Raw genomic sequence first — 17524 nt, 5'->3', positions numbered from 1 at the left:
TCTGCATAACAGTGATAAGAGAAGCCATGTGCAGAGATTGACTCACCCAGTGAGCGGGTATAAAGAGAAAAAAGTGGACCCAGCACTGAGCCTTGTGGAACACCGGTGGAGAGTTTGCATGGCGTGGATGTTGATCCTCCCCATGTTACTTGGTAGGAACGACCCTCCAGGTAGGATGCAAACCATGTCCATGCATTGCCAGTGATACCAAGGCCTGAGAGGATGGACAGGTGGATCTCATGATTGACTGTCAAAGGCCGCCGAAAGGTCAAGCAGAATCAGAACTGATGATAGTCCAGTTGCTCTAGCCGCATGGAGTTTCTCAGTTACTGCAATGAGTGCAGTTTCCGTAGAATGTGCTGGCTTGAAGCCAGATTGGTTGGGATCCTGAAGCTGGTTCTGTGAGAGAAAAGAGGATAGCTGGTTGTGTACAGCCCGTTCAAGGATCTTAGAGAGGAATGAGAGGAGAGATACCGGTCTATAGTTGCTGATGTTGGTGGCGTCAAGGTTGGGTTTCTTAAGGATTGGCACCATCCTAGCCGCCTTGAATGATGGCACAATTCCTGAAGATAAGGGAGTTGTTGATGATGGTCGAGATGAAAGGGAGGAGTTTGTGGGAGATTGTCTGGAGGAGTGTGGATGGGATGTGGTCCAGAGGGCATGTGGTGGGACTGCTGGATGTCAGCAGCTGAAGCACCATCTCAGCTGAGAGAGGAGAGAAGGAGGTTAGAGAAAAGGGAGGAGTAGGAGGGGACACAGTGGGCACAGGGACTAGGGAAAAGGTGCTGCGAATCGTATTGACCTTCTCTTCAAAGAAGGTGACAAAATCATCTGCAGTAAGAGAAGTGGGAGTTGGAGGGGTGAGGGTTTGAGGAGAGAAGAGAAGATTTTGAACATCTTGCGTGGATCTGATGTAGATGCCTCCAGCTTCTCTCTGTAGAATGATGTCTTGGCAGCAGTTAGTTTCATAGAGAATAGGGACAGGAGAGACTGATACAAGTGAAGATCAGCAGTAAGCTTCGATTTCCTCAATCGCCTCTCAACCATCCTCAGTTCTCGTCGGTTGTTACGTAGGGTGTCCGAGAGCCAAGGAGCAGGTGGGGAGGATCTTGTTGGTTTGGAAGAGAGGGGCCAATAGAGGTCAATAGATGAAGAGAGGGAGGAAAATAAAGTGTCAGTGGCGGTGTCTGTGGAGAGACAAGAGAAAGAGTCATGGGACGGGAGGACTGTGGTGATAGTAGAGGCAAGTACTGATGGAGAGATGGAATGAAGGTTACGACGGATGGTGGCAGTGCCTGTAGCAGTAAGGGTGTGACGGTGGGGAGGAAGAGCTAAGGAAAAAGATACAATGGGATGATCTGAACAGTGGAGAGGAGTTACTGCAATGTCCATCACTGTAGGTGGTCTGGTGAAGACCAGGTCTAAGACATTGCCTGCTCTGTGTGTTGGAGAAGACTGGGTGAGGTTGAGGTTGAATGATGACAGCAGAGGAAGAACGCCAGATGATTGTGGTTTATCTGTTGGGAGGTTGAAGTCACCAAGCAGAAGAAGAGGAGTTTCATCGTAAGGGAGGACGCTCAGAAGTGTGTCCAATTCCTCAGTGAAGTTACCTAGGGTGCAGGGTGGACGATAAACAACAATAATGTGAAGTGTGGTTGGGAAGCATACAGTGACAGCATGATACTCAAATGTTGAGATGGTAATTTGTGGGAAAGTGCAAGGAGTAAAGCGCCAGCAACTGGACAGAAGCAATCCAGTGCCACCGCCCCTTCCAGTCTGTCTTGGAGAGTGCGAGAAGGAAAATGCAGATGACAGGGCAGCAGGAGTAGCAGAGTTCTCTGGGGTGATCCATGTCTCTGTTAGGGCCAAGAAGTCAAGGGACTGATGAGCTGCAATGGCTGTGATGAAGTCTGCTTTCTGGACTGCAGACTGGCAGTTCCAGAGCCCCCCGGTCACAATGATCGTGGTGTTTGTTGAGAGTGGAGGGTAGATGAGGTTACTGGTAGTGCGTTTTCTGCAGTGATGTTTGCATTGACGGCGACTGTAGGGAGCAAGAACAGGGATGGAAAAACACATGATGAATGAATGAATGAAGGTGGTATATGATGTGTGTAAAGAGTGTGATACTTAACCAAAAAATGAAGATGGGCTTTAGTTGATTGAAGAGCAGAGGATGTCTCTAACCGCACTCAAGCTGAAAGTAATGTAATCCAAGGCCTACCTTAAAACCAGAAGACAATCCCAAGAGAAACACAACACAACTAATTCCAATCAGAAATGCCACTTATTTAAGCAGCAGTCAATATGTGGTCCCGCCTCCTCAGTTATTCACACTTCCTAACCCGAAACTAAGACAGCTGATTTCACTAATGACAACAATAGATACCAAGTAGACTACAGACTAGCAGAATCAAGCTGAAAGTAATGTAATCCAAGGCCTACCTTAAAACCAGAAGACAATCCCAAGAGAAACACAGCACAATGGAAGGTACAATGGAAGAGATCCAAACTCAGAATTCTACAAAAACATTTTGACATCTCTTTTTCTTTCTTTTTTGGTAATGTTAACATGACGAGCATTTCTAGTTTCAAAGTACATGAAGATTGTATGTGTGTAATCACACTAATAGCCTTACATGTATGTGTGTAAAATCACACTAATACTTGTGTGTGTGGCTACATTTTATCTGAGGATGCATGTTTGAGCATATTTATGCCAGCAACATGGGTTTAGCATCAGACCTCTGAACCTCAGAACTCTGAACATAGCATAGAGACATCTGTATCCTGGACTACCTAACACACTTGGGTTTCACACTTGGTTTAAACTACATGGGTAACCTTGACTACATGGGTAACATTGACTATATGGGTAATCTTCACTGCAGAGAGAGCAAACTAAATTTGTGTTGTTGGGTTGTGTTGTTGCCCTCTGTTAGAGAATATGCAGGAAAAACCATTAAAAATACATTAAAGCACATTAAACATCTGTACTGTTTAATTGTACACAGCCGGGTGTTTAGAGGTTCCTCCTCCACTGCTGGAGTTATGAGGCTCCATCATGGAGTTGTTCCTCTTCACACACACACAGCTGGACACTGGAGATGCTGCTCTCTGCTCCCTGTCAACAGTTCATCATAAAGAGGAGGAGCAGGACACTGAAACTCTGATTATAATGAACCTGATGTCAGAGAGCAGCATCTCCAGTCTGGGAGCCCAGTGAACCGTCACATGTTCAGATGTGTTGGGTTATTGCACATGTGCTACATCATCATGAAGAGAAGCATGAATGTAACATGTATTTATGAATGTAACATGTACTCATGTCTATAAAATGTAGATTTTCCATTAAAGTTGTTGTTCTGTTTGACAGTGCCCACAAGAAACCTGCAAATATTTCTAAAGACAAACTGGAGTCAGTATTCAATGTGTGTATTTGTCCGTATGTGTGTGTGTGTGTGTGTGTGTGTGTGTGTGTGTGTGTGTGTGTGTGTGTGTGTGTGTGTGTGTGTGTGTAGGGTGTCATGCTGAGCTCCACCCTCTCCTGTCAATCTGTCTGTTTGGTCCCTCTAGCCCCGCCCAGCCTTTCCCTGTTTATACTTCCCATGTGTTTTTCATGTCTGTCTGTCCCTCCTTCCATTCAGTAACTCCACCCTGTGATTATCAGTCCCACCTCTTCACAGTTGACCTCACTTGTTAGTCTGTCCTATTTAAGCTCTGTCTCTTCTCTCGTTGGTCTGTCCTATTTAAGCTCTGTCTCTTTTCTTGTTAGTCTGTCCTAATTAAGCTTTGTTAATTCTCTTTCTGTGGTAGTTCTTATATTGGGAGATATTGTATTACCGGTATGTTCTGGCTTGTTTGAGTTCTGTGGTTGTATTCTTAAACTTAATACTAAAACTTAAAACTGTATTCTTGAAACTTAAATATCAAACTTTTGTACTTAAACTTTTGTAATAAACCATAATGTCCACAGGACCACCCAGTCCCTCTCAGTTCAGTCCTCTCTTATGTTTAATGGATTATCCTGTGTTATAATCATCTGTCTGTAACACTGTAGTTTTACTGATACTGTTTATTCAGGAGCTGGAGCACAAAATCATCTCTCTGGTGAAAAATGAGCTGAAGAGATTCAAGAATCTACTGAGTCCAGATTACCCAGCATGCACTGGGAGACAGGTGGAGGATGAGGAGGATCAGAGCAGTGTCAGAGAGGGGGCGATGAAGATCACACTGCACGTCTTGAGGAACATGAACCAGACAGACCTCGCTAACACACTAGAGACCAGTAAGAACTCTGGGTCATGACATCATAACATCACTTTATTACTTCAGAGGGAGGACACTGTTGGTGAATCTCAGTTCACAATGAGGATTTTAAATCAGTGTTGGTTTGTCCTCAGTTGACCTCCCTTGAGTGTAGTCTGCTCAGGTGCAGACCCAAGACTCTCCTACATTTATCACTCTTGTCATGTGACTGTAGAATGCTGAAGTTTTGAGGATACATTGTTATTCTTTAGAACTGAGATTTGACCAATCAGATTTGACCACAGGTCACTGTCTCATGATGTCATACACAGGTGTGTTTTCTATTTCCCTCCATTGTCTCTCAGATGTCCAGTCTGCTAGTTGTAGGTCTCCTCAGTCAGGTGATAGTTACCAGTGTGTGTGGTGGAACTTCAGCTGGTGTAATGGCTTCCTCCATGAACCCATGTGTTCTCAATGTCAAACTGCTGATCATTCAGTGTTATTGATACCCAGACACTCTAATCATCCTCTAATTTAACTCTTACAGTACTTAAATTTCCTGAACGTATCATGACCTATGGGGACTAAAAATCTATTCATAGTGATGAATTAATGTTCAATTTATATAGCGCCTTTCAAGATACTCAAGGTTGCTTTACAATTGTAACACAAGTCTTACACAACCAATCACACACCAGTGAGAAGTGTACTCTCCACAGGAATACACAGCCCCCTGGGTGACTGTAATAATGATGTCTTTTCTTGTATTTCCTGTGATGAGTCTGTTATGATTGATCCTAAAGACATTAACATGTGTGCTGTTGTCTTCCTCTTTATCAGAACTGGCCACTGCTTGCTACAGAAAACTCAAATCCAAACTGAGGGAAAAATGTCAGAAAATTAATGAAGGAATCTCACAGCATGGAACCACAGCACTTCTGAATGAGATCTACACAGAGCTCTACATCACAGAGGGAGGGAGTGGAGAGATGAATAATGAACATGAGGTCAGACAGATTGAAACAGAATCCAGGAGACCAGCAACACAGGAGACACCTATCAAATGCAGTGACATCTTTAGACCCTTACCAGGACAAGACAAAGCCATCAGAACTGTGTTGACTAAAGGAGTGGCTGGAATTGGTAAAACAGTCTCAGTGCAGAAGTTCATACTGGACTGGTCTGAAGGAAATGTAAATGAGGATGTTCTCTTCATATTTCCACTTCCTTTTAGGGAGCTGAATTTGATGAAGGAGAAAAAGCTCAGTCTGGTGCAGCTTCTTCATTGCTTTTTTCCAGAAACACGTGAATTAAAACCAACTCACTATACATACTACAAAATCCTGTTCATCTTTGATGGCCTGGATGAGTGTCGTCTTCCTCTAGATTTCCAGAACAATGACAGCGTGTGGGATGTAACAGAGTCGACCTCAGTGGACGTGCTGCTGACAAACCTCATCAAGGGGAATCTGCTTCCCTCTGCTCTCCTCTGGATAACCTCTCGACCAGCAGCAGCCAATCAGATCCCTCCTGAGAGTGTTGACCAGGTAACAGAGGTGCGAGGGTTCAGTGGCCCACAGAAAGAGGAGTACTTCAGGAAGAGAATCAGAGACCAGAGTCTGGCCAACAGAATCATCTCACACATGAAGTCATCAAGAAGTCTCTACATCATGTGCCACATTCCAGTCTTCTGTTGGATTGCAGCCACTGTTCTAGAGAGGATGTTGGGTGAAGCAGAGAGTGGAGAGATCCCCAAGACTCTGACTCAGATGTTCACACACTTCCTGATCTTTCACATCAAACACAAGCACCAAAAGTATGATCAGAAAAGAGACACTGACCCTCAACAAACTAGAAAACATGTTTTGGCACTGGGAAAACTGGCTTTCCAACAGCTGGAAAAAGGCAACCTGATCTTCTATGAGGAAGACCTGAGAAACAGTGGCATTGATGTCAGAGAAATGTCTGTGTATTCAGGAATGTGCACTCAGATCTTCAGAGAGGAGTTTGGTCTACAGCTGGGGAAAGTGTTCAGCTTTGTACATCTGAGTGTTCAGGAGTTTCTGGCTGCTTTATATGTGCTCATTACCTTCATCTCCACCAACACAAATGTGCTGCAACAGCAACAACCTGGATTTTTCAGTATTTTCAAAAAATCAATATTTTCTCTCCTCAACAGTGCAGTGGACAAGGCCTTACAGAGCCAGAATGGACACCTGGACCTTTTCCTCCGCTTCCTTCTGGGTCTCTCACTGGAGTCCAATCAGACTCTCTTACGAGGTCTACTGACACAGACAGGAAGCAGATCTCACAGCAAAGAGGAAACCGTCAAGTACATTAAGGAGAAGATCAGGGAGAATCCCTCTCCTGAGAAATCCATCAATCTGTTTCACTGTCTGAATGAACTGAATGATCATTCTCTAGTACAGGAAGTCCAAACATACCTGAGCAGAGGAGGTGACACTCTTCTGCGTGGAGCCTGCCTCTCTCCTGCTCAGTGGTCAGCTGTGGTGTTTGTGTTGCTGAACTCAGAAGAGGAGCTGGATGAATTTGAACTGAATAAATATAACCCATCAGAGGAATGTCTAGTGAGACTGCTGCCAGTGGTCAGAGTATCCAGAAAAGTCATGTGAGTATTTTCATTCAGAGATTCACAGTGGACATAGCACTGGATGCATCTGAATCAGAAGGTCTATGACACATGAATAAGAGAGTGAGAGAAATTTAGAGAGAGAGGGGTAGAGAGGCCCTACAATAAAAAGAGAAAGAAGATTCGAGAGAAGAGTAGAGAACCTGCATTAAAAAGAGAGGGAACATTTGAGAGAGAAAAGAGTAGAGAGACCCTACATTAAAGAACAATTTCACAAGATACTGACACCAATTGATAAGGTTATTTATCAGGACACTTTTCTTGTGGTATTATTTTTAATATCTGGTTGGGGGTATCTGGAGTGGGCTGGGGGCACTGGGTTTCAGACTCAGACCAGCTTCTCTTCAATCCTGTAGATGTCTGTTGTCGTTTGATTATTATGCGATTGGTATGGTTGTGGGTGCATACATGAGTGTGTTGTGCATATGGTATGAAGGTGTGTGGAGATGTATATATGGATCAATATGTGTGGGTGTATATGTGTGGACATGTATATATGGGATGAATGTGTGTGGGTGTATATATGGGATGAATGTGTGTGGGTGTATACGTGTGTGTGGGTGAATATGTGTTTAGGTGAATGTGGATGTCCAGACCGGCAACTCTCTGTGGTGGGGGTGGTCGGGGTCTGGGCTGGGATGCTGTGGCGGAGTGTGGTGTCTTCCTAGTCATTTAGGATCCTGGGGGGCAGGCATGTTACCCAGAGGTCAATGAGGTGGACCTGCTGCCATGGTCTCACCCGTCTCCTCACCACTGTCTGTCCCTCAGTTTTTACTGCACTTTAGACATTGAGGGCTTTTGAGGGGACGGTGTGGACAAACACTGACCAGTGGCCCGGGGCTTTGCCCACGTTTGTCTCAGCACCTGTCCCCTCAATTTTAACTACACCATAGTATCACACACTACCATACATGCATATACACCAACACCTACACACTACACAGCACTGGGGGTGGAGGGGTGGGAATGCCTTCCTTCACCCGTTTCCTGCTCCCTGCCGGGGTGGGGATGGGTCGCTAGCACAGGGCTGGACTGGTGGCGTCCTGGGGCCGCTGCCGATCCTTGCTGGTCCAGCCATTTGCCCGCGCCACGGAGGGTGTGTTAGTTTGGATGAATGTGTGTCTTTGTCCTTGTCTCTTTTTGTATAGGTGTGTGAATGTGTACGTGTTGGGGGGGGGGGGGGGTGTATATATATATGGGTGTATGTGTGTATATATTGGGGTGAATGTGTAAGTACATTTGTGGGTGTATACATGTCCGTATGAGTGTATATGGGTGTGGGTGAATTTGTGTGGGAGTGTATATTTGTGTGGATGTACATGTGCGTGTAGGTGTATATATGTGGGTGAGTGTGTGTGTGTGTGTGTATATGGATGTGTGTAGGTGTATACATAATGAGGGTGTATATAAGGGGGTGTGTGTATGTATGTAGGGGTGTATACATGGGGGTGAATGTAAATATGAGTTTGAGTGTATGTGTGAGTACAGCTGGTTCTGGGTCTGGGGCTTGTCGTGCCCAGTCCTCTCCCGGCTGCTCCCCTGTGGTTACTTCTCCCCTTTTTTCTGTCTTTTCCCTTTTTATTTTCTCTCCCCCTCTTTTCTCTTCACCTCTTTTTTATATTCTATCTTCGTATGGTCCACCTAACCCCAATAATTGTTATCACTATTGCACTGTATTATACAGAATTGCTATCATTTGATCTGTACATAAAAACAAAGTTGTCCTCCAAAGATGGGGAGGTGGAGGTGGAGGAAGTTTTATTAATTTTATATTAATTCATTCCAAATATTTTCTGTTAAAGTTAACTACATGAACACACACACACACAGTCCTACATGGAGCCTACATATTAGACGCACACAGAGCTAAACACACTTTGTTTATTGAAGTAAATGGAGGAAACAACTGGGCAGAGGGATCCAGACGTAATCCAAAGTCAATGGCAAAAAATGCAGTCCAGGTCAGGTATACACAAAAAGAAGAAAAAACAGACAGAGGAACAAAAAGGGAGAATCCAGGAGAGCAGTGAAATAAGACAAACTGGGTCCAACCACGAAGATAAAAGAATGCAGGAAAAAACGCTTGATATGTTTTCAAAATGTCGGCAATACTTCACAAAGACTTTAGTGAGTGTCCTGATATATATATATATATATATATATATATATATATATATATATATATATATATATATATATATATATATATATATATAATAGCCTATGATGAGAACCAGGTGAAACTAGTACTGAGGGGAGGAGGAACGGGTCAGATGACGTGGGGCATTCTGGGAGTTGCAGTCTCCAGGGTTGAGCTGCATGACAGATACAGAGGATAATTTAATCAGCAGTTCAGATTATGGAATCCAGCATCATCTGATTGATCTGCATTTTGTACTGTATTTACTCCTTTACAGACTGTCTGGCTGTGGTGTCACTGAGGAGTCTTGCAAATCTCTCACATCAGTTCTACAAACAGAAAACTCACTGAAACAGCTAGAGATTAATAACAATGACCTAAAAGATTCAGGAGTGGAGCAGCTCTGTGCTGGACTGAAGAGTTCAAACTGTAAACTGGAGATTCTCAGGTGAGTTTTCTGTCAATTTAATCTGGAATGGAAACAGTGAAGTGTAGTGACACTACAGAGTTTTAATAAATATTTGTGTACTTTAAAAAGTAAATTTCCTTTTTTTAACTAATAAACCTCCTTTGAGTACAGTATTAAAAATCTACCACTGTGACGTGCGGGCTGGGCGAAGGATGAGACACGGAATCCCTCTTTTCAGCAGACGTCACTTTAATGGTGTTGCGCAATAGCGCACGTAAAACAAATAAACAGACGCTGAAACGTGTAACTGTAGACAACGACGAGCACAGGACACTGCGCGAGCGCACATTAAATAGACAAACCACATCAGCCCCACGTGATTCACGAGACGAGCCACAGGTGAGACATATTATCACGGGACACAACCACTACCACGGAGATACACAGACGCAGATGATACACGTGGACAACGTAAACACGCCCAAAAGGGAGGGGCCGGGGTCCTCAACGTGACAACCACAATGCAATGCAAGACAATTTCATTCTTTATTAGTTTATGAGGTTTTCTTTCTTTGTTCATTCCAAATATTTTCTGTTAAAATTAACTACATGAACTACATTTCACTGACTGACCACATTGCGGAGAGAAAGAAAAATGTGTGATGCATAAGTAGATTTCCAGAATCTCCTAGAAGAGAAATGTAACACACTAAAGAGACTCAGATGAGCCCTTGTTCAAATGTATGTGGGTATTTATGGAAACGTTCATACTCCTACACAGAGCTGAACACACACACACACACACACACACACACACACACACACACCTGCATAGAAGCGACAAAAACACAGGTTGTAAAACAGCTCTGCCCCAAGTGTGTTATTAATGTTCCAAATCCAGACGTCCACATCCACAGTACTGTGAAAGAAAATGTGGCAATATCTTTTAATTTCATTTACACATATGACAAATTCCCAATGTTAAAATGACTTCTTGAAAAATCCACCTGTTCAGTGCATGTGCACACACATTTGACAACATTATATCAAACTTCAGAGCTAAACCGGTTAGAATTATTAGGTTTAATATTATGGAGGATGTTTGTTTGTGTAGGATCATATGTGAGGAATGGATATGAGACCTCACCATGTCAGTAGTTTATTATAAAGCACAGGGTGAAGCCTCCACTACAGTTACTGGCCTCTGCTTTTATACTTTTTAATCTGTTAATGCAATTAATTTAATCCTGTTTTACAAGATACTGTGATGCAGGGTTCATATTAGTCACAAACGCACACAGACCTAAGCACACTGTGTTTATTGAAATAAATGGAGGAAACAACTGGGCAGAGGGATCCAGACGTAATCCAAAATCAATGTCAAAAAAGCAGTCCAGGTACACACAAAAAGAAGAAAAAACAGACAGAGGTACAAAAAGGGAGAATCCAGGAGAGCAGTGAACTAGACAAACTGGGTCGAACCACGAAGAAAATAGAATACAGGAAAAACTGCTTGGTATGCTTTCAAAATGTCAGCAATACTTCACAAAGAGTTTAGTGAGTGTCCTGATATATATAATAGCCTATGATGAGAACCAGGTGTGAACTATTACTGAGGGGAGGAGGAACGGGTCAGATGACGTGGGGCATTCTGGGAGTTGCAGTCTCCAAGGTTGAGCTGCATGATAGATACAGAGGATAATTTAATCAGCAGTTCAGATTCTGGATTCCAGCATCATCTGATTGATTGCATTTTGTACTGTATTTACTCCTCCTTTACAGACTGTCTCTCTGTGGTCTCACTGAGGAGTCTTGCAAATCTCTCACATCAGTTCTGCGAACAGAAAACTAATTGAAAGAGCTGGAGATTAATAATAATGATCTAAAAGATTCAGGAGTGGAGCAGCTCTGTGCTGGACTGAAGAGTTCAAACTGTAAACTGGAGATTCTCAGGTGAGTTTTCTGTCAATTTAACCTGGAATGGAAACAGTAAAGTGTGGTGACACTACATGGTTTTAATACATTTTAAGATAAATATTTATATACTTTTAAAACTTCAATTTCCTTTTAAAATTAATAAACTTCCTTTGAGTACACTATAAAAATCCTACCACAAGGCAATGCATGACAATTTCACACTTTATTATTTTATGAGGCTTTCTTTCTTTATTAATTCCAAATATTTCCTGTTAAAATTAAATACATTAACTACATTTCATTGACTGAGTCCTTGTCCAAATGTATGTGGGTATTTATGGAAACACACACTCCTACTGTCACGTTGTGGGGGGGCCCCCTACCGGTCGCCCCCGGTTACAGCGGCAGCGGTCCTGTTTTTGGTCACGTGATGTTCGTCCCTCAGGTGGGCGGGACCCGTGATCCGTCTCACCTGAGGGTCGTTTGTTCGTCTATATACGTCTTGTCTTTGTACCAGTTGACTGCTGGTTAGTATTTCCTTAATCTGGAACCATGCACGGGTTTTTGGTTTGCACACTTTCTATTAAACCATCCTATTTCCCTGAGACTTGGCGTGATCGCTTCCTTTTCAGTTGCTCACACCTGCCCGTCACAGAATAACCAGCCACCTTTCGGAAGCCGCCAGTCTCCTTTGCTTTCTCCTTCGTTCGTGGTCATGTCTCGTGGTAAGTGTTTGTCTACGTGCTGTGTGTTTGTCGTGTATTGTCCGAGAGTGTGTTGAGTCTGTCTCCACTCATCCCGCCGTGTTTATCTGTCGTTTGTGTAAAACCCGTAAAATTACATGGCGGTGACTAGAGCTGGGGACTGGTAGACTCCGCTCTCGCCCAGCGAAACTACCGGTGCCTCACATTGCGCACGTTCGTTGTCCGTTATCGTCTGTATGTGTGTGTGTGTATGTACGTTGTAGTGTTTTGTTTTTGTAGGTGCTGGCCAAATTTATTTAGTAATCAGTCTCATAAAATTACCTACGAAATGGTGGGAGTTCAGACCGTGTTAAATTTACCCAAATTTTATATAAACTCATTTAACTAAGGTCGCCACTAATTGTGGTCAACTCCCGTAGCCCAAATTGTTTGATTAACAAACCATAAATCTGAAGGTTACAGTTCAAATAACAGTTCTGGCTTCAGGTTGTAACAGAGAAACAACGACTCATACGACAGTATTTAAACATAAAAACATTTATTGATCACAAAGCATAATAATAAAAGCATAGCAAACAAAGGGGACAGGAGGGTAGGCTAGTGTGTGTGTGTGTATGCGGGTGTGTGTGTGGATGTGTATTCGAGTGCGCGCGGATGCGCGTGCGTGTGTACGTGCGTATGGGGGAGGAGATCTTTGAGACAAAGAGAAACTCGATGGCGCGAAACTTAAACCGAGTTCTCACTACAGCCACAAACACAACGCAAATTTCCTCCAACTAAGACACGGTATCGTCGGTCACTATACAGCCCCAACGAGCGTATAGTGGGACACATGTTTAACACTGGGGTGGCCATACCTTAGCCAAAAGGCTATCATCCCTGCCACGTACCAGAGCTTAGCCAGAAGGCTAGGGTTGGGGGGTGTGATAAGCCCTTCTTACCTCCAGTGTTATGTAAATGAGGCGTGTCTCAGGTGTGGGTGGTTGCTGCTTCAATACACACCTTTGGCTGCCTGCCACAAGAGACTGCAAGCTCTCTTGCAAGAAGTCACAAAGTGAGAAGAAGTCAGAAGTCACAAACATAATATTTGAATTATAGTGACATATAAGTGGCATATTGATTATTCAAAATGGCACTGATTTTTTTAACCTTATTTTCAGTATTTAGTCTTTTGAAAAACTGCCCATAGGTAAAGATATTTTTACATACATTTATACAAAAAACCCTCAGCTACTTGAAATAGAATAATAATCTTGAGCAATTTTAACTTATCAAGATGGTACTTTTTATTGTGTCTCTTCCAAAAACACAACAACAATCTTACCAGAAGAGATTTCCGAGTCACTACTCTTTTTTTTGCCTCCCCATCTTTGGAGGACAACTTTATTTTTATGTAAGAATAAAAAGAAAACAATTCTGTAAAATACATGATTATTCTTGCAGCCACACTTGACTTGGCACAATGCCCTTTTCCCTGTGTCAGGTGTGGGTGGTTGCTGCTGAACCTTTTCCTTGGCCACCTCCTTGGCTGCCATATGAGCCTGTCCAAGCTCTCCTGCAAGCTTCACCAAGAAGTCTGCCCATCTCTTTTTTACACCTGTGCATGTTGTTGCTCATCTATTGTGATATGCCTTCCTGGGTTGTAAGCATTGAAGCAGTTGGCAACGAAAGACCCCCAAACATTAGAGACTGCAGCAAACGGGTCAGTTGCAGCTCGTTCACTGCATGTGTCCATGCTGTACACACATGCGTGTGTCCTGGAACCGGTATCGCTGCATAATCTTCATGATGGAGGGCTGCTGCATTGCTGGATGAGGATGGCAATGAAAGCCATTAGTTCAGGGAGGGCCATGAACCAGTTTTCATGCTGTGTCGTCAGGTGTGCATGCTGAACAGTCCACTCCTGTATGGTCCGAAGCATTTTCAGAGAGATGAAACAGAGGAAACTCTGTAAGCGACTAGACACTTCACTTCTGACAAAAGCAGTTGGCTCTCCATTCATGGGATGGCATTCAATTGGGCTGTGATGCCTTCCATAATGTCTACCAATCTGTTCCTCATGCCACACTGTGCCGTCTTTTGCCATCTCTGTCAGCTGCTCGTGTGACTCCATGTGACCTCTCTTTTCTGGAGGTGATGAAGTCTCGTGATCCACAGGAACATAGGTTTGAGATTTGATTAGTGAAAGGTTGAAATAATGTGAAATTGACACAAACATAATATTTGAATTATAATTCCAAAACATTTCAAGTAAGCCTCTTTTGTACTTATGTAGGATTGTTCTCACACTGCAAAAAGTAGCATTTTATTAGTCAAAATAGCTCTGATTTGTTTTACCTTTTTTGAAATAGTTTTCGTCTTTTGAAAAACTGCCACTAGGTAAAGATATTTTTACATTAATTTATACAAAAAAAACCCCTTAGCTTCTTGAAATAGAATAATAATCTTGAGCTATTTTAACTTATCAAGATGGTACTTTTTACAGTGTGTCTCTTCCAAAAACACAACAGCCATAACCAGTAAACAAAAAAGGACATTTAGTAAATCTTACCAGAAGAGATCAGCTGCTCGTTTGTCTCCATGTGACCTCTCTTTTCATACATATTCACCCAAACACATATACAGCCTCACACACACACACACCCACAAACATTATTTTCAGTAGTTTTTAGCACTTTGAGTTGCATGTATGTATGAAAGGTGCTATACAAATAAAGGTTATTATTATTATTTATTATAAAAAGGGAAGGGAAGAAAAAAAACACAGCTCAAATGACCACTGCAATGGGGGAGGCCAGGGTTTTTTTCTTCTCTATCTGAGTCAGTGAACACATCCAGCTGAACAATGAACTGACACCATCACCCCCCCCCCCCCCTAAGTGGTTGCATGTACATAACAAAGGGTGGCCTAATGGAATGCAAATGTCCCCAGAACTGCCCCCTGGTGGAGACCAGGTACAAAATTTTGGAGTGAAAATGCTGGTAGTCCTAGTGTTAACAGTTATACGAGGAGTTAAGTATTAACTATGAAATAAAAGAATCAGTGTGAATAACCGAACAAGTTTAAACAGAATACCTATTTAAGCTTTGAACAGAATATCTCTTTAAGCCTTAAACAGAGTACGGTTTAACATGAACGTGATTATAAACACCACTGCAAACAAGCGTTCACAAAGCATCGATCTAAGCACACAGAAAACAGTAAAACAAGATATTGTTCTAAGTCTGCCCAGATGCACAGTCTTACTTTGAGTTGTTCAGTCCACGGCCCGCGCAGTAGGCCAGGTAGCCTCTTGAGGAGGACTCCCAGGGGAAGCTGTGGTGGCCGTTCAATCGGCGGTCCCTCGATGGTCCGTTGCGTGGTGTCCCGGGGAAGTGGTCGCTGTCGACGTTAAGATGAACTCGCGGAGGTCCGGCCGTCGCGCGAATGTTCAAACAGTTCTTAATCGTTGGCTAGCTGAAGCGATTGGTTTTAGCGAACTCCGCAAAAGAAATAAAAGTAGCGAACTAGTTACTTCTTGCGTCGCGTGCTGCACAGGGTTCGAGTGCAGAACCAATACCGCTTTGTTCCCGAAGGTGTGCGCGCTCTTCGTCTCTAGGTAGCTACTTTGATGCAGCCAGGTAGAGAGAACGAACAAAGGGGGATCCCCCCTTTTAAAGGGGATTCGTCTGATGACGTAGTTCCACATCCGTCCTGACGTGGGCCATGCAGCTAGGGGGAGCACCCCCCCTTCCTTTGTCTGTGGAGGCATGGTACCTACATTTTAATAACGACGCAGGCGTGAGCGAGTGTGTGAGTGTGCCGTGGTGTGTGTGTTTAGCTGGTGGTGTTCGTGTGTGTATGTAGTCGGGTCCACCGGTGCGTGCCGCATGCTAGACCGCGTTAGACGCGAGGGTCTCTCGGTGCCTTTTGCCTCGCTCACCTGATATCCCGTGGTGACGGGGGTGAGCGACTGCGCCCGAGAGACGCGTCGCTGTGGGCGTGACGCGTAAGCCGCTCGCGTATAGCTCTCTCTCTCTCCAAAGATCTGCGGATCCCGTTGGGAGAACGGTGAGAGAGAGAGAGCTGAAGTGGGCGCGTCGCGCACCGCAGAGCGCGCGCATCGGTGGGTCCTGTCCATTTGTTTGTGTTCTGTCTTTGCGTGTTCGTTTTGTCCTAGAGTGTAGCGTGCTTTGTTTTATGTAATTCCTCTCTTGCACCCCTCTTCACTGTGTGTGGGGAGGGGCCCATGGCATCCTGGGTGCGTGTATGTTGTATGTTGTGTCTGTGTTTTTTGTTTTGTTGTTCCCCAGAGGGGCCCCCCCTAAATATGTTTTTGGGGGGGGGGAGCTATGGGGTTCCTGAGCCACGGCATGTGGCTCAGAAGGCACTGCTCCATTGGGAGACCTGTCCTGTTGGGAGGGATCCCTGAGCAGGTAGGAGCCCCTGTACCCCTTTAAGTAGGCAGAGGATGCCTGGGGTGTTAGCGGCAGGGTGTCTCCTCAGGCTAAGAAGGGGTCTCCTCCCCCCTGGGTAAAGGGGGTTTAACAGGCAGGGCAGTGCGCGTTATGTGTTGTGTGTTGTCTGTGTGCGTGTGTGTGTGTGATGTGTTGCAGGTCGCTCCTGGTGGTGGACTGCGGTACTCCCGGACCTAGTGGGGTCTCCAGGAGGAGACCCTCTCCTTCGAGCTCGGGGTGACCAGCGTGTCCCTGTTGCGGATTGCCAGGGCCCTGGTCTCTGGCGCTCCTGGGTTGGGTGGAGGAGTCCACCTTGAGATGAGGGGCCCCGGGGAGGGGTTCACTCCCCAGGAGTCTGGGGTGACCCCTAGCTAAAAGGGCAGGGGTCAGCTCCGAGCGAGGAGGTAGGTTCGGGAGGTGGTTGGTGGAAGCCGTGGCCGCACCCCAGTGTGGCGGCCTGCACACATCCACACCTGTGACGTGTGTTGGGCCATGTGCTCCCGGTCAGCACACAGCGGTGGGGCTTAAGCGGCCTAAGGCCGGTTAGGGCGCGAGGGCCCTGTGACCGACCGGGGCGTGGTTATCGTCTTGTTGATGGCCCAGTCGGTCCAGGGTCCCGCCCAGGAGGCGAGCTAACCTATGTGTTTTATGTTTTCAGCTCCAGGACTGCAGGGAACAGGTCCCTGCCTTGTCTGCGTCCTGTGACGAGGAGCTTATATGTGTGTTTTGTGTTTCAGCTCAGGACGGCAGGGAACGGGTCCCTGTCTTGTCCCCGCCCTCCCGCCCCTTTGTTGTGTTTTGTGTGCTGCCGCTGTAAGCCGCACATCCGGAGGGGAGTGCGGCTTTGGTGGGGGGGTCTGTCACGTTGTGGGGGGGCCCCCTACCGGTCGCCCCCGGTTACAGCGGCAGCGGTCCTGTTTTTGGTCACGTGATGTTCGTCCGTCAGGTGGGCGGGACCCGTGATCCGTCTCACCTGAGGGTCGTTTGTTCGTCTATATACGTCTTGTCTTTGTACCAGTTGA

At 44.9% G+C, this 17524-nt stretch overlaps 1 protein-coding gene across 1 annotated transcript in view; it reads left to right on the top strand.

Annotated features, from left to right (window-relative positions):
• The first annotated feature begins 3871 nt into the window (after positions 1-3871).
• The window catches only part of LOC143525612 (NLR family CARD domain-containing protein 3-like), a 53049-nt gene continuing 39396 nt past the window's right edge, over positions 3872-17524 (top strand). Inside the window, exons 1-3 of the mRNA XM_077019784.1 lie at positions 3872-4285; positions 5086-6874; positions 9313-9483. Of these exons, the coding sequence (XP_076875899.1) occupies positions 4219-4285; positions 5086-6874; positions 9313-9483 (2027 nt within the window). The 5' untranslated portion in view covers positions 3872-4218. The remainder of the gene's footprint in view (positions 4286-5085; positions 6875-9312; positions 9484-17524) is intronic.

This window comes from Brachyhypopomus gauderio, chromosome 1 (genome assembly GCF_052324685.1).
Source record: "Brachyhypopomus gauderio isolate BG-103 chromosome 1, BGAUD_0.2, whole genome shotgun sequence".
In the NCBI taxonomy this organism is placed as follows: Eukaryota; Metazoa; Chordata; class Actinopteri; order Gymnotiformes; family Hypopomidae; genus Brachyhypopomus; species Brachyhypopomus gauderio.
Note: the sequence above shows the minus strand (reverse complement) of the source record. Positions and strands in the feature narration are given on the sequence as shown.